Source organism: Acinonyx jubatus, chromosome A3 (assembly GCF_027475565.1).
Source record: "Acinonyx jubatus isolate Ajub_Pintada_27869175 chromosome A3, VMU_Ajub_asm_v1.0, whole genome shotgun sequence".
Lineage (NCBI taxonomy): Eukaryota > Metazoa > Chordata > Mammalia > Carnivora > Felidae > Acinonyx > Acinonyx jubatus.
The window spans coordinates 68,214,396-68,241,327 of NC_069388.1; the positions used below are offsets into that span (position 1 = coordinate 68,214,396).

A 26,932-nucleotide genomic window follows, 5' to 3' on the forward strand; every position below is an offset into this window, starting at 1 on the left:
AGGGATGCCTGGGTGGCTCAGTCAGTTAAATGTCTGACTTTGGCTCAGGTCAGGATCTCATGGTTCATGGGATGGAGCCCCTCATCAGGCTCTGTGCTGACAGCTCGGAGCCTGGAGCCTGTTTTGGATTCTATGTCTCCCTCTCTCTCTTCTCTCTCTCTGCCTTTCACCTGCTTATGCTCTGGTTCTCTCAAAAATATATAAACATTTAAAAACATTAAGAAAAGAGAGAGAGAGAGAGAGAGCCCTGCTAAGAACTGGAGAAGCAGAATGGGGAGTTGGATTCCAGGAAGGGAAACAGGCGCCAAGGGCATTCAGGTGAAAAAGAGGAAGCCATTGTGGCTGGGGAATCAGGAGTACGTGAGATGAGGGGCTCACCTGAGACGGGAAGGAGAGTCACAGGCCAGATACAACACACAATGCCTCCTGATTATATTCTGTAGGCATTGAAGGGTTATGGGCAGGCAGATGCCGTGAGTCAGTGCCTGAACGTCTGTGTTCAATCTCTCTGATGTAGGTATAGTAAACTGGAGACCATTTGAAGTAGGGTGGTTATAGCAAAAATGGAAAAAATAAAAAAAGGTGTATGAAATGAGATAATTTTGCAGATGTAATTTGCAGGACTTACCAATAATGTGTAGATGATAGAGAGGAGGGAAATTGTAAGCAGAAAGAGTTAGGGGATCCCCAGAAAAAGAAAAATGAGACATAGCTTTCATGACACAAGAGAAGTCATTTTAGCAACCCCCACCCCAGCCAGCTGTTTTCCATGGCCTATGCCTTACCAATTCTACTTTCCCAAACACACTTCTGGTAGAACTTCCAGGGCGATGCCAGAATTACAAAGAAATGCAAAAACCTCAGGAGTTAAGGATTTCAAGGGAACAAATGGAATGCAAAAATTAACAGTTTCTACCAGGCCTGGAAGTGGCCTAAACATATCTGAGACAAAAAAGTCAGTGGCAAAAACTCCCAGTGCTATTTCAAAGACCCTGCATTCCTTACCAGAGACAAAAGCCCAAGACTTCAACCAGTTTATACTGATCTTGGAACAAGCCCATATTCCGTCCCCCTTGTCTAACAGTTACCTCAGCTTCATTATAATGTTATAGTCTCCATCCAAGGGGAAGCACAAGCTTCATTACCATAACTTACGAGGCATGTATAGGCGTGCTTTCTAAGTATGCCTGAGCAAGCCTTTACCTGCCATGCCAAAGCTCTCCTTTCCGAATATTTATCCTAACCCTAAAAGGAAAGGAATACCTTTCACTCTGTTAAGGGAGTCTCAGTTTTGGAAGTTATTCCCTGTGATCTCCATGTTTGCTACAAACAAAGTTTCTTTTGTGTGACAAACTGCACCTGGTGTAGACTCTATCTGTAAGTCACCAAGGAGCGAACTCAGGTTAGCTCCATTATAGAATGATGATGCCCAGCTAGCTGGTTTGCTTACATATGGTAAATACTGTTTAATGAAAGACACACTAACATACACACACACACACACACACACACACACACACACACAAAACACATAGTTCCAGAGTCTTGAGACTGACCAAGTGAGGAGCTGAAACCCAAGACTCCCTGCTTAGGGCTCTTATATAGCTTGTAGAATTTCACCTCCAAGTTCCTAGGGAATCTCTTCCTTTTTAAGCTTCTTTGCAGGCAACTGTTGCCCTCATCACCCTAGGTAAAGTGCAGGAATTCCCAAGACTGGCCTGAGCATGTACTGTGGTGTCTTCAACACCTACTTAACAGTATATTTAACTGTAATTTAAAGATGAGGTCAAAACGTAAGAAGAAATGCATGAAGAGTGCCTAATGCTTTTCCTTACTCTTTTTTTCCTCTTCTGTGATTTCTCACTTGCTGTAAAATTTAATAACAAAACAAAACAATTGCTTTCCTGATTCACGGTGGGCCTCAAGTGGGCTTCAACACTAGAGTGTTTGAAAAAAAATCCCATTTCTAAACATAAGCCTCAGTGGCAAGTTTCCACTGCCCATTTTGGAAACTTCCCATGCTATGGAAGTCAAGCCTTTTTTATTCTTAAAATTTTTGGCTTTCATGAGATCTTTCACAAAACCTAATCCCCCAAAAATAAATCACCTTGATGAAAATTCACTCAGTAAAGGTAAATTAATGTGAAAATAAAACTGCCTTTAGCTCTGAGCAGCAAGATGCTGAGAGCTGAGGGAAGGAAAAAGTTGAGGTAGAGTACTGGGGTGCAGGGTGAATAATTTGGGTGAATCATCAATATTTACTTGGTTTATATTCCTATTCATCTTTAAACTCTGGAAAGAGCATGTTGGATTTCACTACTGAAAAAAAAAAATTTACTCCTACAGAGCGGAGGATAAAATCAAATTTCTGCTCTAAGACTTTGGGCAATTTTGAGAAAGAGTAAATGGCAAGCTAATTTACTGAAATACTAGTTTATATTGCGTTCTTCCTTCAATTCTAAAATGCTAGCCAGGTATTTTGCCTCAAAGGGTTTTTCTTGGCAGAGTGGAAGCTGCTGGAAAACAATGCCTTCCTCAATCTTTTGAGAAAGCCTGATTTGCAAGGTTTATCCAGAAAGGGGGAGGGAGAGAGAAAGAAAGAAAGAAAGAAAGAAAGAAAGAAAGAAAGAAAGAAAGGAAGGAAAAGAGAAAGAGAGAAAGAGGGAGAGAAAGAGAGAGAAAGAAAGAAAGAAAGAAAGGAAGGAAGAAAGAAAGAAAGAAAGGAAGGAAGAAAGAAAAGGAGAGAACAGAGTGTATTTGAGGGCTGATAAAGATGATGGGATTACCACTGACTGGAGATAGGAGAATTTTGGTGGGATTTAGAAGTACAACTCATTCCATCATCCTGCTCTCAGCTCAGGGTCAAAGTTTCAGAGAGAATTGGTAAACATAGGGAGACTGGACTGCAGCCCACAGCTCCTTGCAGGAATTAGCAAAGATCCATTCACCCACTTAGGACAGGAGCAACAGGTTTCTTGCAATTAAAAGGACAAAGGACAAAAAAAAAAAAAAAGTGTTTTTGATGGGAACAAGTGCAGAGGGAAGACAAAAGGAGACTCATATGATCCAAGTTTGGGAATAGGGAGTGGGGGCAAAACAGACTATGATTAAATATCCTGTAAATCCAGAAGAGAGGCCTAAGGCCTTGTTGACTTAAATTGTGCTGATTTAAATTGATATAAAGACAATTAAGAAATGTCCCATTTCTTACATACCTGAGTTGGTGGATCAAGATTCATATTATAATTCTAATAATACATGCTGAACAAAACCATGTTAAACAAATGTCTTAGGATATATTTGTCCTCCAAAGTTGGGGATTCTAAAAGGGATTCCTTTTCTTTCAGATCATAAGCCAAACCTCACCAATGACCTATGAATTCCTAATGAACTCTTGGATGCCAGAATCCCAATATGAACAAGGCAAGGAAATATGAGTAACTTTGCCTTGAAGAGCTAGTCCATGCCCAGGAGCAGAAATGGGTACCTGGAACAGTAGCTTAGAAATGATTCCTCAACAGAGTCAATTCTCTTGGGAGTCCCCCACAGAATAGGTCACTCACTTGTTCCTACATCTACAAGCTACATCCCACATCCATGTAAATATCTGTTTATTCTGTTTCCTAACATTATGATTGCTGGTGGTAGATAAATGCCTGGCCATTTAAGTAAACAAAGGAATGTATTTACTGCAAGTTGAAGAAGGCAATTCATTAACTTAGAAGTTTGGTTGGAATCTATGTAATTGAAAATATGTATCTTGAATTTTCTATGAAAATCAGATGGCAATTCATTTAGGGGCCATTTCTGGAATTTTCTTTGTTACACTGATCGTATTCACACCCTATTTGTTACTTTTTTTAATATTTATTTTTGAGAGAGATAAGAGAGAAAACACTCACTAGTGGGGGAGGGACAGAGAAAGAGGGGACAGAGGATCTGAAGGAGGCTCCCCACTGACAGCAGCAAGCCTGATATGGGACAGGAACACACAAACCAAACTGTGAGATCATGACCTGAACCGAAGTTGGGTGCTTAACCAACTGAGCCACCCAGGTGCCCCTATTCATCACTTCTTAATACAAAATGTGTTGCATTGATTTTTAAAATCATGTTAATGTTGTACATACTTACAACATACTTACGTAATTAAATAGGAATGGGAAGGAAAAGCTAAAGTGAAATACATAAAACTAATTATATTTCAAATGGAGACTATAACTACACTCAAGGAAGGAAATTAGGAAGAAAAGGAAAAAAAGGGAGGCAGGGAAAGAAGGAAAGGAGGAAATAAGCCAAGTTATAACCAAAGTTACTTATAAACTCAGCGTTTAATTTTACCTGCTAAGTCTTAGGCAGTGAGAAATGAGAAGAATCACAAACTAATCCTGAATTTTGTTTTAGTTGGTTTATTAATTGTAGTGGTATAGGCAACTTCAAGTAATCCACACACTATTCTAGATTCATTATTGGGTTGAAGAAATGAGTAACTGACATCACTGAGGGCAAGGATCCCACCATGGAAGAAAGAACATGGAAACACAGAATGGGGGAAGTCAAAAAACAAGGACGTAGATATGGAGGTACCACTGTGAACTCATCTTTTCTAAAATATATGTATATGCATGATTATGTGCACATGCATTTTTGTAAACTAGAAACCACTGTTTGGATGATTTAGGTTTTATTAGAAAGAGTAAAAATGAGGAGTTTGTGTCTAAGGTCATGTGTCAGAGGTTGTGAGTAAACAGCTACCCGGGGACAAGGACATGTGAAAACCACAAGGGAACATTCTTTAGTTCCATGTGTGTATTTACATATTCATTCAGGTTTATGTGTATATCCTTGAATATATTTTCCTATCTTTGCCTACTGAAAAGGGCAGGAAACAAAGATACTCCAATAGCATTGAGAGTATCTCAACATCAACCACCCAGATTTTGGTCTCTAATATCAATCTTGACTAAATGAAGACAAAATGGCTGATTCCAGAGCTGGGGCATGGTAGGTACAAGCTGTGCCTGGAATATCCTGTTATGACATAAAGTAAGTAAGAAAATGCTAAAAAAGCAAAACAAAATAAAACAAAACACAAACCTGAAAATGTTGGGGTGGGGCATGTCACAATATAACAAAGACCAACTTCATGGGACTCACACTGGCCCATGGACTCAAACTGGGACCATCTGAGCACCAAAATAATCAAGTAAAGTAATTATAAACTATTTGAGAAACATAGAAACTTGGGTGTCCATACCAATAAGGAAGAAATAAAGGAAGGAAGGAAAGAAGAAAGGATGGGAAGTGCTGGAATTAGAAAATCATTTTGTAACTACTGCACTAAAGACTGGATCAGGAGAAAATCTTCAATGGATGCTAAATGTAGGGTGAAATTTTGAAGAGACACAGAATATTTTTTATGGTCTTGATGTCTCTCCACAGACGGTTTATTAGTGGAGAGGGAGAAAACATACTGTTCATGTAGTGGAGAAAATGGACAACGTGTTAACCAAGTGGTTAAATTAAATCACTGGTAAAGGACACGGACATCTCATGCCTTCAGACAGGATACTAGAAGGAGGCCACAATATCACCAATGCAGAATTCAACCCAAAAATGCAAAACCTGAATTCAATCGTGAGAAAACATCAAACACAAAATGAGTGACTTTACAGTGATAAAAGGTGGGAGGGTTATATATTTCAAAAATGTCAATGTCACGAAAAGACAAAAAAAAAAAAAGTTGCTGGAAATGTTTCAGATGAAAGCAGGTTAAAGAGACCCGAAAGCTATATGCGGTGTCCGAGCCCAGGCTGCACACTGTGTAGAGGGGAAACGCTATAAAAGACAACACTAGGTCAACTCACTAAATTGGAATATGGAGAACAGAACAGATAAAAGATATTGCATCCGAGCAACACTTACTGAAGTTGGTAACTCTTTGTTATGTAAGGGTATATATATATATCATTATTTGTAGAAAATGCACACTTTAATAGTTACGGGTAAAGGGCCATTTTGTATTCAATTTTTCCTCAACTGGTTATGAAAAAAAAAAGTGAAAATGTCAAAGCAAATGGGATACAACATTCACAAGAGTAAAGATAGATCAATGTTCTTTGTACTGTTTTTATTTTTGAGTGTTTTTTTGTAAACTGGAAACTATTTGTAAATAAAATTTAGCAAAATATGTTGCACCATACTTTTGTTTCTATCCCTTCTTCATCCACTGTAGTTCAGGACTTATGACTTTACATCCTAAAGCATATACTACACTGACACAGGATTCATTTTGCTCAAAACATATTCTCTCAGCATACTCTTAGGATTTCCAATCACCTGAAGGTCCACAAAAAATGAATGCCTTGAGCACACTAACCTATTTGCTGCAAAAGGCCATTTTAGCCCTGTCAACTACCATACAGATGCATGAAACCAAACAAAACTGTCTCCTCAACATTAGTCCGTGTAGCACCATTGAAGCCCTTCTCCCCAGTATGGAATGTTCCCTCACATACTTTTATCATCTGTGTTACTCTCTCTTTAAAGCCTAGTTCAAATGTCATCTATTGCTTTAAGCTATCTTTGAAACCAAGGTCCTCAACCTCTCTTCTGAACTCCAAGATCATAAATTGCTTACATCAAACATTCAGTACCTCATCTACTGCACCAATTGTCAGTTCTTGTGTGAGTTCTTGTGTGTATATCTATTTAGATATAGATGTGTATGTATCTATTAAGATGTGTGTGACATGATGTGTGTGGAAAGTATGTGTTGTAGAGGTTTTGACCACGAGTCAAAAAAACAAATCATCAATAATAGCAATAAAATCAAACCTAGGTCCTCTTCTAAGTTCTGGTAACAGAGGCATTTTAAAGAAACATAAGTCACTTAACCCCTTTGAAACTCAGTTTCCTCATCTTTCTTTTTTTATTAATTTTTTTAATATTTATTTTTGAGAGAGAGAGAGAGGGAGAGACAGAGAGAGAGACAGAGCACATGCAGGGGAGGGGCAGAGAGTGAGGGAGACACAGAATCTGAAGCAGCCTCTAGGATCTAAGCTGTCAGCACAGAACCCAATGTGGGGCTCGAACTCACCAACCACAAGATCATGACCTGAGCTTAAGTCAGATGCTTAACCAGCTGAGCCACCCAGGCACCCCAGTTTCCTCCTCTTTAAAATGAAAATGCATATGCCCTATCTGCTTCACTGGGTTGTGTGAGATTTGAGACATACTTAGGGACAAAAGAATGTTCCCCTGTGGTTTTCACATATCCTGTCCCCGGCAACTATTTATTCACAACCTCTTGCATATGACCTTAGACACAAACTCCTCATTTCTACTCCTTTTAATAAAACCCAAATCATCCAGACAATGGATGCTACAAAAACAATTCATTCCTCTAAGACCCGTCCTTGACCAAAACTAGTTGAACTTGGGTTGACACTCTTGTCAAAGCCCTGCAAAAATTCTGCCTTCCTTCACCGGGTTCACGCAGTTCCTTTAGAACCTTCTCCTGTCTGGCAATTTTGAATAAAGACTTAGGCTAACCACTCTCTGGTTGATTTTCTTTCTCAGAGAGTAAAATAATATAACATTTGCTTTCCAATTGCTAATCCATGACCCAGTTGCATAAGAGTCCCCTCTCAAGAGATTTTAAATATGAAGAAAAAGCCCAAACCGAAAACAACAACAAAATAAAAACAAAAGGAAAAAAAAATTACTGTACTCTTCCTTGATTCTCTGTGTTGTCAGGCCAGGAATTGGTCCTTTTAAAGCTGTTCAGGTGATTCTGAAAAAAAGTTGCCCCTACATATAGAAAAGAGTTTTGGAGAGCCATAAAAGGCTATTGAATAATAAGATAGTAAAGAGATCCCTAAGTCTGCAGTTTTCTTCATTTGAACTCAGAAATGATTCTCTCAAAAGTTAAAATCCCACACATGCTATTTCCACATTGATAGAATCAACTGATCTCTGATAATGGAAACCCCTTAGGACTGAATGTAGGACACACTTCTCTGCTGCACAAGAACTATCTTGTGCTATGTACTAAAATAATAATTTTAGAGATGTTCTCTAAAAAGGAAAAAGAGTTAACATCCCAGTAGGTCATGTGTTTGGAGTTATTTTCAGCTGAGAGAATAAAGGCACAACACCGATTCCTCTTTCATTCGGTTTCCCTATATCTCTGGGGTGGACTTTTATATGGCTCACCTCAGTTAAGAATCTACATATCAGGGATTGAACCTGACATCCTTAATATTAGAGTTTAACCAACTGAGGTAAATGGCCAGAAATGATCTATTATAGCTTATAATGAAAAAGTGGTTCGGCTGACAGAATGCCAGCATATCTATCAATTTACCCAGACAGTGAAATGTAGAACTTGTTGCTGTTCATTGCCAAAATATATAACAAAGAAATTGAACAGAAATTGGCATGTAAACAATGACTTCAATATTTTATGAGACCCTAAGATATTTATGACCCACAACAATGAACTATATAATGTCTTCTTGAATTATTAAATAGGAAAGAACATGACACAAAAGTAGTGCTTGTTTGAGAGAAAAAAAACATTTAACATGCTCCTTATTTAATGGAATCATTGCTGGAGAAATGGGAATAAAAAATGAACTGTGTGTATCAGCTTCAAGTTGTGTAGTTGGTTTTATAGTCACCTGCAAGATATGGGAAAGTCTAAAGCTTCAGCAAAAGCAAAGGCAACAACAACAGGGGGATTTACCTGTCATGGCCTGTTGGTCATCCACGGTTAACTTTAAACTTTTTCCTCGACGGACCACACGCACTGTGTGCCATTCGTTATCATTGAGGTTATAGCCGGCAAAAAGGGTCTCGGGACCTTTGCCTGTAGGATATGCCAAACAGTCATTATGGACACTCAGAATCAGTCAAGCAAATGAACCTCACAGAAAGTGAGAGTAAGAGACAAAGTAAGGGGGAAGGCACGGGAGAGGGAGGAGAGACAAGAGAGAAGGAATGAGAGAAAGAGGTGAGAGAGAGAAAGGAGAGAAGAGACTGGCTGGATCAATTTTCAAACCCATTAGAGTCAGAGCAAGCAAGGAAAATGACAAGTTAACAGACATTCAGGTGTGACAATTTAAGAAGAATCTTTAACATTATGCATTGATCAAAGACAAGTGAATGAACCTTGTTGTCATAAATAGGCACAGTCAATATAGCATCAGGAAGCCTCCCAAATTTACACACACTTTTTGCTGTTGTTGTTTTTGTTTTTCCTAAGGAATTCTCTGGTCTATATAGTTAACACTTTTTTGCTAATGAAGTAGATAGCAGTCTTGTAACCTCTGACTTCGGGGAGAGAGCAGACCTTAAGTAATTAGCTAATCATCTTCAGGCTAGCGCAACTGGCTGATTAGATTCTGGTGAGGAGACTGCTCTGGGCACTATATTGTGTAACAGCTGCTCTTCACTCTTACATCATGTACCTCCAATATTCACCAAGTTCTTAAATTTATGGAATGTTGTGTCTAAAAACTAAGTACAGTGAAGGCACAGAAAATGTGTTTAGATAGGAGTACTGACTCTTAGGAAATGAAGAAGAAAAAGAAGTCACAGCCAATAAAGGTCCAAGTGATGAGTCGGAAGGAAAATAAAGTGAGACTAAACAGCACTAGAGGGAAAGGATTCCCAGCTGAGGACCAAAAGAAAATTAACCACCTGGGAGAGTAACTGCCAGTGAATCTATTAAATCTATGCAAATTAATTTATAGAGGCTTAGAACAGACATACTATTTCAGAAAGTTGTTTTATGGAAATCAGTGAAATGAGAAACTTAGACAAACATCCTTTTGCCACTTAGAAACAAAGAAAGGAAAAAAAACCCACAAACCTTTAATATAACTTGAAAAAAATTTTAAATTAAAATAAAACATTTCTACTAATCTGATACTATGATTCACTAAGAAAAAATCATGAAAAGTTTTTAAAGATACATTATTTGGTGATGGATTTTTCCCCTGTGTGTTTTGCAAGGACTGGAATCTGTTGGTAAGCTAAAGTAATGAAAAAAGTGACACCGTTGAATTTCATCAACTGATTCAGGATCAGGATTGGCTTCACAATTTCTTCAACCAAATTCTACCAGCAAAACCAATCAATGTCCAAGGATCTTAGGAGAACACAGAAAAGTCAAGAAGAAGGAGGAAGAAACAAAGAGAGAGGGAGAGAGAGAGATAGTAAGAAAACCACGTGGAAGAACTTCAGTAGTCGATCCAACAAGAGATTGTTTGCTTCTGGCACTGCTGGCTATCCATCCAGCCCTGATTTCTCTCTTAGGATGTTATTGATGTAAATTCTGCCTTCCGTGGTTGAGTATTCTCTGGGGCTTAAAGTGAACCAGGGAGATAAGCTAAACTTTGCAGTATGGACTGCTTCATGTCTCTAAAGGAAACCATCATGAAGGTTACAAAGAATCTTTTTCTGTTTCTTTAGAGAAGAAAATTACACATTTTCTTTAAATTACACATCCAATCCAGATACATGAATAAAAACTAGTCTGGACAGAATAGTTCTGAAAGATTGATCACTAAATAACTAGAGGAAGCCTGTTAGTTCAACAACTGGAAAAAAAAAAAAGCATTGAGGCCAATGTTGAAAGCAAGTTCCACGATCAAAGGAACTCTTTCTAGTTTCAACAGTGAAGAAAGAAGCGCTTAATAACTCTGCAGAATCTTAGTATCCTACTGGCAGCAAGGGTCATTCTTAGTTTTGATCTTTGAAAAGAGAATATATCATGTTAAAGCTATTTTTATAGGGAAGACTTTTTTTTTTCCTTAGAAATGTGTCCTTTTGAAGCAGCTTCACTCCCATTCTCTTATTTTTAAAAGTGTTTTGTCAAGAAAAAGAAGCTTAAGGGTGATATCATCATTATACCCCATTCTGGGCTTGATCTTCCTCTTAAGTCATAATGCTTAATCTATGAAACAACTATTTCCATAACAACAGGCACAAAATCCAATTAAAAATAACCCTTTGGTTCATAAAAATCTCTGTGGGCCAACTTCAAGCTCCTTTCTTGCATTATTAAAAATGTGGAGAGATTGATTTTGGAAGACAAGGTTTTAAAAAATGCACTTAATATTCTCAGTTCAAAACAATGTTATCTATGCACCTTGAAGTGTAATGGAGAGTGCACTGGCAAGAAGTTAAGAATTGTGGTTGCTAGTCCTTGATTTGCTACTAAGGAAAGTAGTTGGGGGCTGGCAAATGCTTACTGTGTTCCAGGCATCTTATCTGTTAACTTATTTCATCTTTACATTGTTATCCTTTTGTAGATGTGGCACTGAAGTCCTAGAAAACAAAAACTTTTTGCCCCAAGGTCACAGGGCTAAAATGTGATAGAAAAGTGTTCCATCCTAGGTCTGACTGACCAAAGTCTGCATGTTTTCCCCTGCATTAGCCTGCCTCCCAGCTATAACTTTGGCTAGAAACTTCTCAGTGTCTCTACATTTAAATGAATAGATGGAGACGGGAAAGCTGCTCTTTGTCATGGCTTCCACCTTGCTCTACAGAATGATTACATGTCACGACATCTGACCCATCCTCTACATACGTTATGGAGGAAGGAAATCTCTAAACAGAACACCACAACTCTAAAAGGTACTACAGGAATGATACAGAGGGAGGGTCATCATTTTGGGACTGAGTCCACCCATAATTAGCAATTTGCTAGAACATTTAGCTTCTGTTGGTCTCAGCAACCTTATTTACAAAAGGCAAGAGATGATGTAGATGATCTCCATAATGCCTTAGAGATCTCATATTCTCACATTTAAAACATATGGAATTGGTAAAGAAAGGTGGCTTAACTGCTGTAATTCTGAATTTGAGAGTCATTTAGTCATTTGTCCTCTTCTCAAAATTTTAACGGCAATATTATAGTCACTAAGACCATGAATGATCAGAATTCCTTTTGAGATTTCCTCTTTCGGGGGATATCAAAATATTGGAAGTAACATCTTTCTCCCAGCATGAATGTATTATCGACTGAATGTTCATGTGTTGAAGCCCTACCCCCTAATGTGATGGTATTAGGATGTGGGCCTTTGCAAGGTAATTAGGTTTAGATGAGGTCATGAGGGTAGACCCAATGATAGGATTGATTCTCTTATAAGAAGAGACATTACAGTTCTTTCTCTCCATCATGCAAGGACACAAAAAGAAGGATGGCCATCTGAAAGCCAGGAAGAGAACTCTCACCAACTACCAAACCTGCCAATGCAGTGATCTTGGACTTCTCTGAGTCTAGAACTGTGTGAAATTAATGTTTGCTGTTTAAGTGACATAGTCCATGGTATTTTGTTATAGGACTCTAAGCAGACTTAGTAAGCAATAATTTAAAGATTTTAAAGAAAGTCCACAGCATTGTTTCCATAATCATTCCTTATGCTTTATAGTTAAAATTTATTTCTTTTACACTTGATCCTTACTGTAATCTATTATTTAAGCCATAGAGTTACCCCCGCCCCCAATTTTTTAGTCAAGAAAGAAGACTTAAAAAGGTCAAGTGTATGATTATAAGTCTCAGAGGCAGTAAGGACTGGAATTAAGACTGAGATCTTGAGATTTTCCAAGCCCCTTCTAGTGTCCTTTGCACAGGCCCCCAAATGATGTGCAGACAATAAGAGGTGCAATGTGGCTGAATGACAACAGCCAGTATTTAACCAGACTGAATCAAAAGTCAGCTCTATAAGATAAAGCTACATTAAAGAATTATAGAACTAGAAGGGACGTAGGAGGTAGAGAAGCTCACGGAGCCATCTACAAACATACAATTTGAGATCCGAAGCAATTAGATGATGTTCCACTGTTCATATGAAGAGTCCAAGTCCCTAGACTGGCAGTCTAGTGAGCTTTCTGTAAATCATTCTCCCATTATATTATGCAGAACTAGACTGAACTTCTTAAAGGACACCAAGATCTGACTACGATTCAGTTCCCGACTACAATTGGTTCTCCATCTAAGGTGAAAGGCAAGAATAAATACTGCTTCTTTTCAACAGGAGTTAAGCTATAAGTGTTTTCTAGTTGGTGATATTCACCAGATTTTCTGGTGACTCTGCAGCTAAAATTCATGACTTTGCATACATTTAAGTTTATTAATTACAAATGGAAGTAGACACAATAAGCATTTCAGTTTTCCTCAGTCTGGTTCAACTTGATTGTCCTTTCACAACCTACCCATGTATGAGGTTCTTGTGTCTCTATAATTTTACTCCTAAGAAGGGTTGAAGATAAGGGCAACTTGAGGAATAGGAGAGGAAGGGGTGTGTGTGGGGGTGAGGGGTAGAGTCAGTAGTCAAATAAATCCTTCTTTGAAATCTACTTTTACAGAGCCTTGATTTAGCCACTAGGAAATACATTTAATAAAGGATGATGTCTGTTTTTGACCAGATTAGTAACCACATTTGCTAATGACTTTTCAACTCCAATTTCACTACAGCAGGGGATGGTGGAGAAAATTGGATTTTTTCCCTAGGGCTGTCATCAACTATGTCATCTTAAGTAAGTCATTTATTTTTCCTGTTCCTCACATTTCATCTGTAAAATGAGGATATTTGGTAAGACCATGTCAAAAATGCTCTCCAATAACCCAACCTGAAAATTCTGTCATTCTTGGAAGGGAGAGACGTGGCCCGCGCTATTTTCTAACCTTGTGGCAACATGAAAGAGTGCAATATTATAGTGAAGTTCTCTAAATTTGTGAGATTTAATTATTATCTTTGTTAATTACACCATTTTTATGTTGATATGCATAGACAGAGGAAACAGAGAACTTCAGAGAGTTATTGTAGACCTATTACTCAAGTCAAATGGATCCAGTAGGACAATATTGACGTATGCCAGCAAATGGGTCTATTAACTTATGTAGTCACATTTTAAGGAGAACTGTTTTTGTCAACTTGGCACTACTCAAAATTTAGCACCGAATAATCAGTACATGGTCAGTCAGGAGCAGGAAATACACTTTTCCATGTACCAAGATATGTCCTTGCTTTATGGACAAGTTCACTTAGGAAACAAAATCACAGATCAGAAGGTGATTTTGTAAAATAGCGATCTTTAAGAAACTCTTTCTTTTAACTGTGGTAAATTATTCTCTCCTCAGTTTAAAATATTAGATCAGGGATGGGCAGTGTTGGAGACTCTGACCCAGTCTCCCTCTAAGCTTGCCTTATTCAGAACAAATATAAATATTTGAACAGAACAAATATAAAATGTGAAAATCCAGGAGCTAAGCTGGGCCAGTCGTTTTATTATTTTTTTTTTTAAATCAATGAAATTATTCTTTAGCCACCTGTAATCTTGCATAAAGAATATAGAAACGATGTAAAGTGGCAGCTGTCCTTCTGTTTAAAAAGCAGTCTAGGGCCGCGTGGGTGGCACCGTCGATTAAGCGTCCAACTCTTGATATCGGCTCAGGTCATGATCTCACAGTTTGTGAGTTCGAGCCCCACATTGGGCTGTGTGTTGATGGCACGGAGCCTGCTTGCAATTCTGTTTCTTCTTCTCTCTGCCTCTCACCCACTTGTGCTCTCTCTCTTCAAATAAATTAAAAAAAAATTAAAAAATGAAGCTGGCTAACTTGGTCCCAAGGCAGCACCCAGAACACCTATGAATCCAGCTGGCTCGTTTCTCCCTTTAAGAAAAAGGATGATTTTTTTAATCAGAAAACTTGAGAAAGTCTTTTAAAAATCATTTGCAAGTAACCCTTTCCTTTAAAATCAGATTTGATTAAAAAGAAAAGATTCATAAATCATTTATGAATTTAAAAAAAAAAACCCTATTCTTCCAGAACATTATTTATTATGTATATCAAGGACCAGAGGTATCCAAAGGTACCATTGTTAGTTTATGTGCATTATCAGTCCTCTTGCATGAGTTCTCAACACACCCTTGATTGTAAAATACAAATTTATAGGCTCTCATCTGAAGATTTTGTAGGTCATTTCCTTGTAGGTCATGTGAGTTATGGAATAGATTGCCTTTCCTTATTTCTAGTCATAAGGAAACCAAGATTTAGGATTTGCACTTAATAAGATCAACTATATTATTTTCTTGTCTTGTTTTTCTTTCTTTCTTTCTTTCTTTCTTTCTTTCTTTCTTTCTTTCTTTCTTCATATTGTCTTCTCTCCACACTGAATTATTTAAAAATATTTCTTAATCATTTTAATTCTGTTTGAAAGTAGGGGGACATAAATCGATAAGTGAATTTATTTAATAAAGAAAGGAATAGCTTCTAAGAGATATACAGATAATTAATCCAACTCTTTAATTTTACAGATAGTTCCATGGGAGGTTAGTCTGTCTAGACCTCTCTCTCTCTAATCTATCTATCTACCTATCTCCAACAGGATTAAATGAACCTCTACTGACCAATATCAGGTTTGTTTGCAAGTGTATTTTAAATTTATTTTCATATTTGTGATGAATATTTTTTGAACCAATATATATATAGCAAAATACATATAATAGTAACTTTAGATCCTTTTTGGAAGAAAGCCTTGTGTGAAAATGTTTTGTGAACTAATTATACTAGTTTTTGAAAGTGGGGGGAAAAGAGTAAAGAGCAATAGAGAGGAATCAAACAAAGCTAAGGAATCTATGAAGCAACGTGATCAAAGATGTTTAGTATACTAAAATGACAACTGTCTCCGGAGTTAAAAGATGGATGTGGCTGGAGAAAAGCAAGCCCATACCTATTATATTTTGATTTTTAAAACACTTAGACATGTGGGCCACAAAGCTGAGATTCCTACATACCCTTTAGGTCATTAGCTCTATTTGTACATTTTAAAGATGTTAACTACGTAAGTGGAGCATCTGTATCAGCTACACTATTTCTTAGTAGAGTTCAAACCAATTGGCTCTGGATTTCCTTTTTGTTGACTTAAACATCAAATGTAAGTAATTTCTATTTTATAACCTTATCTTTTCATTGGAGTAGTTAATCTTCTCACTCAAGCCATTTATTGAGCATGGGGATTTTCATGGGTGCTTCTGCAAAGCCATAACCTAGCAATCTACATAGATGACAGGCAAGTGGGAATCCACTTTGTTTGCCTTTTGGAAATGATCGACCTACTACCTCCATTTTATTGAGAACAGGTTGTGTCTTTTCAACTACAGCTGGAGAAAGGCATTATGTAAAGTGCATCCTAAAGTTTTCATAGCTCTGTTGTTTAAAAAGAAAAAATCTAGTGTTGCCATACATATATAAATTGGTTCTATATTTACACAAGTGTTCAATTATTCTTTAGATCACTAAACTACCTATAGCACCCAGTAATTGAATTAGGAGTTATAGCACCACAGCATCTTAGAATTATGAAATTTTAAAACTGAATGGTCCATATTGGGTCTGTTGTCTACGCTATTTAACAACTCTTATTCATTCTGGATTATGTGGCACTCACACCCTATTATTTTAGCTTAAAAATTACTTTGTGCAAAACACTGATCTCAGCATGTGTATGTCCCAACTTAGATTCTCAAGATGCTTGCATTCTAATCAATCAGGTGGTCAAAACACTTTTTCTGTAATGGGCCAGATAGTAAATATATTTGCTTTCCAGGATGTGGTTGTCATTACAATTACTCAACACTGCCATTGTATGGTCAAAGCACCCATAGACTACACAAATGGGTGTGGCTTTGTTTCAATAAAAACAGGTATTAAAAGAGGCAGCCCTCTGTGTGCTGGAGTTTATGCTGTATTTATGTGTAAAATACACATAAATAAATAGACAATTTAAGTCCCCTTATCTCATAGACTTTTACATTGAGTATTAAAGAAAGAACTAATGGAAATATATTTAAGAACTGATTAGTCAGTGGACCTGAGTTTTACAATCAGTGTTGCCATTAAATCTAGCATAACACAAATTATGCTAATTGAGTCTTCCTCTTAATGCTCCTGGTTTCAGTTTTCTTATCAGTAAAACAACAACATAACAAAACTGAAAGCAATTTAAAAAGCTTTTAAATGGCATAAGCCAATTGTAAAGCCTCTTTTTCCTTTTTTTAAGTACACTCTACACCCAACATGGGGGTTCAAATTCACAAACCTCAAGATCAAGAGTTACATGCTCTACCTACTGAGCCAGCGAGGTGCCCCAAGACCACCAAATTCTAAAATTTAGCTACTTTTCCCAAATACATCCAAATTTAGAACAGCAGCTTTTATTAAAATGCATGATATCTGCAAGCGTGTGCATATAAAATTAGGTGTCTACATATATCCACATTTCTGGATAGTAACAAGTTTCATTTGGCAGTTGACTTTGAGGACAGTAACCTCTGGTGCGAGGCAGGAGCCAGTGGAAAGATGGAAACAAGCCTTGTCACTGTGACAATAATGGGAAGAGAGAAAAGCAGGAGAAACAGGCTAGCACCACACTGCTTGATGCCTGAGTCATGGTTCTTGGCAGCAGCCCTCCTACCTGTAAATGACAAGAGGATGTGTTTCTCAGGTTGTAATTATGACACCTTCAGCCTGCTGTTTGGCTTTGCCTTTAGTTTCTGGTTTTAAAATAATTACTTTAAAAAATAATCCAACCTCTGCTTAAAGAGGAGGAGGAGGAGGAGGAGGAGGAGGAGGAGGAGTGTAACTCCTCATTAAATGTTTCTATTTTATCTTTCTCCATGCCTAGGTATTGGGCTGGGAGTAAAATTCTTTTGTTTTTATTTATCACTGTGAATCAGCTAGGGAATTTAATTAAAAATTAATGTTAGACACAGGTAAATTGCACTTCCAAATTCTTCTATTGCTATTTACTAACATTACCAGGAGAAGGACCAACATAATAATTTGCAAGTCTGGCGCAAACTGAAAATGTGGGGCTCTTGTTCAAAATGAGAATTTTAGGACAGTTACAGCAGACCATGAATTCAAGCACAGGTCCTTCTAAGCCTAGGGCCATGGGTAACTATGCAAACTGCATGCTGCTGAAGCCATCCCTGATGCGAAGAATTAAGTTTTGTGCTTATTTATTAAGTTTCATTTAGCTCTATATTCGGAAATATGCAGACAAGGCTGGAAGCAAAATATTTCATTTATTCCCTTAAGAGGAACCGTTGGGTCACCTTCCCCATCCGTTGGCACTTAATGGCAAGGCCTCTGGAGTATCAGAGGAGTTGTCTCAGAGCTGTCCTACCTGCCGGGCCTGGTGCCAATCAGGACTTGGACTTGGTGACAGAGTAATAATCCTCCTAACAGCCATGAGGCTGAGCTACCTGCCAAGCCATGTAACTCCTCCCTCTTCTCCCTCCCTCTTTAATGTCTCCTCACATGCCTGACAACTCTTCAGAATGCCTTTATGAACAGCTACTGGCCTTTTCTGTACAAGCAAGGTGATGTTTATAGAGTCCTAAGGATAGACACATTTCCTTATATTGTAAGTATTGGAAACACCCTTCCCTAATTAAAAAGTACTTTGGCTAAATAATGTAAAGCCAGACTTTGAGCTTCAAGATGTTGGTTTTTCAAAAATGAAAATGAATAACAGAAGAAAGGCATTTTATAAACTATTTTAATTTCTGTGGAGAAATAAAACAGTCACATGCTAATTAATTACATTTATCTGTTTTGTTTAGATTATTATTTAAATCTGTCCTTGTGGGATTTTTTAAGTTTATTTATTTATTTTGAGAGAGAGAGAGAGAGAGAGAGAGAGAGAGAGAGAAAGAGATCTCATGAATTGTGAGATCATGACCTGAGCCAAAACCAAGAGACAGACACTTAACTGGTTGAGCCATCCAGGTGCCCCTGTCCTTGTGTATTTATAAGTGCTAGAATGTGTATATCTTGGTCTAGTGCATGTGTTCTGGACTCCCAGGTTGAGTTTTTATCCGCATTCCATAAGTTACCAACTGTGTGAATTTGGGTAATCTATTAAAGTTCTCTGGGCCTCAGTATTTATATCTGTAAAATAAGCTAGTAATAGAGATACTTTACAACACAAATAGATTTAATGCATTTGAGTAATTTAAAGCAATGACTATTACACAGTAAGTCCTCAGTTGTGGTAATAATAAATAATAATAATATCACTATTATATTGTCACTATTATTATTATTTTCCCTTCACTGTGCTTAAAATTTCAAAGAAAATATACTATATCTATGGCTTAGGGCCTTGAATGTACAGCTATTCACTAAATGTATATTGAATGGGTGTACTTGTTTAGAGTTTGTTGGATTGTGTGTGTGTGTGTGGGGGGGTAGATGAAATATCTCTTGATATTGAATTAAGCCAAAGAGTTAAAGAAAAAGAACTCCATTAACTTTTAATGCTTACATTCACTAGAAGTATTAGGAAATAAGAAAGCTTCATCCCTTTGTTGTCATATTTGGCAGCATGGAATCCGGTAAGTCATACAGTTGGAGAACTTGGGTAACTCAGTTATCTGGCTAATTATTTGGACAGATTTTTTGATCAGTTCCCTTGAAAATAAATTTAATATTGTGTAGAGCCTGGGAGAGCAAAATGACCTAAGGCTAGCAGTCACTAACTTCCAAATGCAAAGAAAATAGTTGGTTCAGGAATTGAGGGATTCAAGAATTAATGAGTAATTATAAGAAAACATGGGCCTTGTCTGCAAAAAGATCCAACCTTGAAGAGCTGCTGGAAACACCCTACAGAGACTCATCTGCCATTTTCCTAACTCACACAAGGACATTCTACTATCTACAAAATAAACTTTAGTATATGTAGCTGTCTCCCCTTCTGCTCCATATCTAGCTTTATATCATAGCTCTAGGCAAATGAATCAACAAGGTTTAAGTCATCTAGTAGAAACAGTTAGCCTCTATAGCTTTCACATTGATTGTACCCATTTATGACAGACCAGGATAAATACCTCAATGTAAATAATTTTCAGTGTGAAAAACATACATTTGAAGAAATATAAATTACCTTTTAAGAATATAATTACAACACAGTAAAAATGAACACAAATTATATAAATACATTGTTCAAAGAATGTTTTAAAATAGTTCACCTTAAATCTAATCTAGCTCAACTGGCAAGTTTAGGAAGAAGTATAATAAAATACACCCAATACACTGAAAGAAAAAATTTGGACTGTGACTTTATTTTAAGGAAAAAAGATCATTTCCAAGAAATGCTTATCACATAATAGGATAGCTTGCAGGTATAATTAAGTACTAAATAGTTAATGTGATTTTAAGTAAGAATTATGAACAGAAAATGTATTCAGCATTGGTGTAACATGAAAAGGATTGAATTGATTTATACTGATACTGATTTAACACATCTTATGCAATACTTACAAAATTTCAAGCTATCTGAATGAAAAAAATGAAAAAAAGCATACAGACATTGAGCATTTGGAATTTTATAAATATTTGACTAAATATTTCACTAAAAAGTCATGGGTTTAGAGTAAAAAAAAACAGAGATTACTTAATTAAATATAACATTACTCACCAGAATACACTATTATAATAGTTATAGACTTTTGTTTTATGAGAAGGCCAAGGAGAAGGCATATTTTTTTCATATTACAAGGAAAGATGGCTTTACCTGTATTTTATTTTCCATATCTTGTTAATGTAAGTCCATTGGAATATCTTTAAATACAAGATTGAATTTATAAAATTTAGCTCTCCTTCAGTATTTTTGGGGTATTCTTGAACAAACTTTCTCCACAAAATAAAAAGTATATTAGAAAATTAAATTTCAGTCCCTGCCTTTGTTAATTTATTTATCCCCTTCCTTTCTTTTCCTTGGGAAGCCATTATGATGCTTGAAAATCTGTTTTTCAGTATTTGTCTTAAACATTACAAAGCTATTTTTTTTAATAAAAAATATTCTAAGAAATATGATAGGAAATGTTTTATCTTTAGAACTCTTGAACTGTAGTATCTCATTTGTTGTGATCTTTTTTCTTTCCTCAATGACTGCATCAAAAAAGGTAATGGACAAGTAACACATGATAACTTATTCATCCATGATATAAAAATTGGAATAATAACACACATTTTCCCAAGCAATGATAAGATTATTTACTAAATCCTTCTTTACATTGAATTTTAATAATGTAATAACAGACAGTGCTAAGTTAATTGTTTTCTTTTATCATCATTAGCTTACTTATTTATCAGGCTAACTTTTTAGTCATTGATTGCTATGAATTAGTCATTGAGTGGTATGATTGTATTTAACCACTATTGTAGTAACAAGGAAACTATTGTGATTACTCCTATATTTGAAGGTGTCTTTGGGTCAAAATCTTCTAAAATGAATGGCCTGCTTTCCTATGATCAAGTGTTCTTAAAAGGTGCTTGTCCCACTATAGCAAGTTATTAACAATTGAATCTTATGCCACATTAACTTGCTTAATTTGAGGAAACAGTACTTGCAGGTTCCTTGGAGCTAGTCAACCAACTGCTAGAAGGAATGTTATGTCCGTGTGCTTGTTCTAGTCAATCTTCCTATGAAAAAGTTATGTTAGGTAGGCTTCCGCTTAGTGGGTTACAGTCAAGGATAATTTATAGCAATGCATCTGTAAGTATCTTTTCAGTCAAAATTATTCCAATATGGTCTGTTTCTCAAGATCTTGCTCACAGATGCTTCCAATCAGTTTTAATTTGACTGCTCTGAGATAACTGATGAATCATAATGAAACTTACTTGTGTACATATATGTTTCCTCTCTATTTATCTTTCTTCAACCTGCTCAATAACCTGGACCTACTTTATATTACTTTGGCATAAAATATAACCTAAGCAGTAGATTAGGTTGTGAAATACTACTCTCATAGTCATATTCTGAGTATACTGTTTACAATTTGTTGCTAAAAGAAAAGGTTGCAAATGACCATGATCCTATACCTATATTTTTAAAGAAACACATATTACACAGTGTGCTATATATTAAGTATGTAACATGCAAAGTATTATGTGTTATAAAGGAATTTAAAATATGAATGAAATACTTCTCTGAGCATTGAAATGGTCTCTTTTATATTTTCCATTTCCTCTAGCTTCCAAATATGAGTATTATTTCTAATTAGGAGCCAAGCATTGCTTGAAAAGAGACTCATTTGACTATTTTGTAAGTCAACATTGGTGGGAAATTAGTCTCCAAATACATTTAAAATATACAAACCATAATACAAACATATGTTGTAGTATAAACCTAGATTGTCCTAAATAATGGTGGGATTGGTTTCCATTGTATCTTAACAAAGCCTTTACTTTTATTTGCCTTTCATTGCATATTTTAAATTGGTAGAGTAGAAAAAAACACTGTAGAAAAATTAGAATGTATGGATGATGAACAAAAATAAGACATGAAAAATTACCCACAATCTGTATAGCAGGAACAATAAACATTTTGAGGGATATTTTTACAGAAATACTGCAGAAAAGCCATTTTGTTATGGTGGTTGTCAATTTTGCAGTTGGCACTCAAAAAATAGAGATACCAATTATTTCTTTACTGCTTACTGTTTGAGCTAATTTTCCTCCATTGAACAGTTTAAAGAATTGGCCGATTACCCAAATATTATTTTTGACAGTGTAAAGCTTCTATTTTGATTTATTGGACTGAATCTTCAAATAAAATAATTTAATTTATAAATGTATTATTAAGATACTTCAAGAATCTCATCACCTATACTGTCACTTTCAGAATTCTATGTGGTTATTATTTCTATTTTATTACTTTTTAATATTATTGTAATCAATATCATGTTCTACCTCCATTTTGATCTATTTCAACACTATGAGGTGAATATGTATGTATTCCAAGGGGATTTGCATAACTTATTAAATCATTTATTTTTTATTTTCTTTTACTGGACACCTTCATAATGCATGAAAAATCAGTAATACCAATTTTAAGTAATGCCATTATAGTATATTAGTTCTATAATATTTGGGTTTGAATTTTCACATGGATTCTTTGGATTTTCTAGTAGTGCACATTTATTTACACTGGAAATTTTTTGATTTCCAAAATAGGTTGATATTTTCCATGTATCTGACAATTTAATGAGTGCCTATATTCACAGGCTGCCTATATTCTTTGTATGCAAAATTTTTAAAAAGGGAATTGATAATTCTTACCCTCAATCCTATTTCCAAAGGAATTTTAACTGTAATAATCATCCATAGAAAAAGGCAATTGACTTTGAAATTTAATTTATTTCAATAGTACTATGCACAAAATATTTTCAGTCTAATTTTACAGATGTCCTGGGAAGGGTGATGGGAGGGTGAAGAATTCTCACAACTATATAAGTGATTCATTCAAAGAACAAATAACAACAAACAAATAATCCAATATTAAGTGGAATAAAAATAATGGTAATTTAAATACTGTTAGGATTTCTTACTTTACCTTTGGGGAAACTGTTTTCATAATGCACTTCTTATCCATCTTGCTCTTTGGTCCCATTGGTAACAAATGAACGTAATGGATAAGAGTTCTGAGCATACTGAACATTTCAATCCTCAAATTCTTTGATGGCCCCATTCATTGCCCCCACCCCCAATTTAAAGAGCCTTCCCCAGCTGACTTATACACCACATGCTAGCCAGTTCTATGTTGAAGAAATTGTAATCCTCATGGGCATAATCCTTATGGGTAAAGTAAAAACATTTTAAATCACATACCCTAGAGAAAAGATGCTTGTGTGGAAAATCTGCTGTTCTTGTATTCTTTTGAGGAGAGTATATTATATGGGCCTCAGCCCCTGCTCTGATCACAGCTGAATGGGTTACCAGTTGGCATCTGCCCTCAAAGCTAAATCTGGTCAGTAGCTTATGAAGTGATATTATTTGAAATTTCTACTCAACAGCATATGAATAAGTAGTGAATCCACTAGGTTCTCTTTCTAGGGGATTTTGAATACATAACCTACATAGAGACAATGGTTGGTAAAGGAGTAGCACAAAGCCGAAGGACATAGAGAACAGAAGCCATGAGGGAAGAGAGGAAACGCTACGAAGAAGCAGAAGACATGAAAAAGTAGAAGCTACAACCAAGCTGAAGCAAGTCAGTGTAGAGAACAGGAATAGCTGGAGTACCAGAAAAAAAGACAGATGATAATGAAGTCACCACGATGGCACAACATTGAGAAGGGAGCCTTAGTGGTAGCAGATGAAAACATGACAAAATACCTGGGCCAATGGAGCCACACTGCATGTTGAACAATCTTCTAGTTCTTCATTCTAAGCTCCATAAAACCTGTCATGTTGTGACTGAAATTATTTCCTGTTTATATCTGCTCTTAGTGTGTTCTTATAATAAACTTACTTGAAACACTTACTTGAAAAGATATATGCACCCCCACATTCAAGGAAGCATTATTTACAGTAACTAAGATCATGGAAGCAACTCAAGTGTCTATCCAGAGATGAATGGACAAAGATGATGTGGTGTGTGTGTGTGTGTGTGTGTGTGTGTGTGTATCACACATATACATAATATTCCATTATATATATATACATATATATAATGGAATATTATGCAGCAATAAAAAGGATGAGATCAGCCATTTGTGACAACATGGAAGGACCTAAACAAGGTGTTATGCTAAATGAAATCAGTGAGACAGAGAAAAACAAACACCATATGATCTGACTTATATGTGAAATACATACACACACACAAATAAATAAATAAACAAACAAAAAAGCAGAATTAGACCTATAAATACAGAAAACAAAGTCATGCTTTCCAGAGGGGAGGGAGGGGTGGCCATTTAAAAAATTTAGAAGTTGGGGGTGGGGATGGGCAAAATGGTGAAGTGGGAGAAACAGGTTTCCAGTTTGGATCGAGAAAGTTATAGGAATAAAAGTCACAGCATAAAGAATACAGTCAATGAGGTTGTAATAAATAGCCTTGTATGGTGGCAGACGGTAGCTTACTTGTGGTAAGTAGAGCATAATGTACAAAATTGTACATTTGTACGCTTGAAACTAATGTAACATTGTGTGTCAATTATACTCAACTTAAAAAAAATTAGCTTTTAATTCTTTTTCAATTTTTTAAGAAGTATATTCTATTAAGTGGATTAGAAAAAAAACACTTTTCCTGGTAACAGTTTCCATTTGGCTTAACAATTTTTTTGTACATAGTGATGTAATTCAATATAAAAGGTATTTGAATAATTATAGCTTCTGAGTTAGAGGGAAGTAAATTCATGAGTTTTGCTGTTAAAATATTCTAAAACTCTAGTTCAAAGGAAATTATTGAGTTTATAGACATCATATGTTTCGCTGAGTCTTTACATAGTATACCATAATCTTTAGGGAAACCAACTTACTAAATGTGAACCCTAGCATGTCTTTGAAACTTAGGGTATGAAATCTTTACATTTTATTTTTGCGATTTGTCTCAATTAAAAAAACAATCAGCATTTTTAAATTATGCAAACATTTTCATATAGCCGAACTATTTTCTCAGGAAACACTGCCAATACCATAAGATAGTAAAATATATATAAATAATTAAACAAATAACAAAACACCTATTTTTCAAGACTAAAACTTTTTAAAACTATCAATCTAAGTTTTCCAAGATTTAAAAAACATTCATATTCTGCATTATAAACCATGGTGTTTAAGAATGTGTATAATCCTATAAATGGAAGCTAAGTTGGAATGCTTATATTAATCATACATATCTGACCCATAGTTAGGTAGACAAAGTCCTCATCTTTTAAATTATACATCTATTTGAGCAGGTAGCAGATACCTAAATTCTCTCTAGGGACTATATGAGGGACTGAAATCCATGATCATAAGATATGTTTTCATATTCTCGGATAATCAATTGATAGGATATAAATTATTAGTGGCTTTCTTTTGAATAAAATCAGGAATACAAAACTTGTACAAAATTTTCTAATCTATATTTGTGCACACTAGTAAAATGAGTGTGGTGGCATGGCACTTTAGATCATCCTTGAACATTAAGGCTGTCCTAAAAACTGCAGATTGTTTTAAATAGAAGTCACTGAGTTCATTTTAGTTTTTTTTGATATTTTAGGAGTTAGTTCTCTATGATACCTAAATCAGGGCATATAAGTAAAAAGACCAAATTCTCCAAATAAAGAAAATTATTATTGTTTTCTTTAAAATGAAAGAAATTCTAATCATCTATCTCACAATGAGATAAACTAAGTGCAAAAAATTAATAAAAGTCTTATTAATGACAAGAGATATCTGATTTAAATTTCTATCCTTCATTTTCTGGGTCAATGATAAATATGGGAATGTTACATCCCTACCAAAAGAAATACATATGGGAATGCAAACTGGTGCAACCACTCTGGAAAACAGTATGGAGTTTCCTCAAAAAGTTAAAAATAAAACTACCCTACAACCCAGCAATTGCACTACTAGGTATTTATCCAAGGGATACATAGGGATGCTGTTTCTAAGGGGCACATGAACCCCAATGTTTATAGCAGCACTATCAACAATAGCCAAAGTATGGAAAGAGCCCAAATGTCCATTGATGGATGAATGGGTAAAGAAGATGTGGTATACATATATATATATATATATATATATATATATACACACACACACACACACACACACACACACACAATGAAGTATTACTCGGCAATCAAAAAGAATGAAATCTTGCCATTTGCAACTATGTGGATGGAACTGGAGGGTATTATGCTAAGTGAAATGAGTCAGTCAGAGAAAGACAAAAATCTTATGACTTCAATCATATGAGTTCTTTAAGAGACAAAACAGATGAACATAAGGGAAGAGAAACAAAAATAATATAAAAACAGGGAGGGGGACAAAACAGAAGAACTCATAAATATGGAGAACAAACTGAGGGTTACAGGAGGGGTTGTGGGAAGGGGGGATGGGCCCAATGGGTATGGG

General features: G+C 35.9%; 1 protein-coding gene across 22 annotated transcripts in view; it reads right to left on the reverse strand.

Annotated features, from left to right (window-relative positions):
* NRXN1 (neurexin 1) overlaps window positions 1-26,932 on the reverse strand; it is a 1,120,881-nt gene that overhangs the window by 576,104 nt on the left and 517,845 nt on the right. For all 22 annotated transcript variants that reach the window (XM_053200575.1, XM_027072472.2, XM_053200578.1 and 19 more), the window contains one exon: window positions 8,750-8,872. In XM_053200575.1, the coding sequence (XP_053056550.1) occupies window positions 8,750-8,872 (123 nt within the window). The remainder of the gene's footprint in view (window positions 1-8,749; window positions 8,873-26,932) is intronic.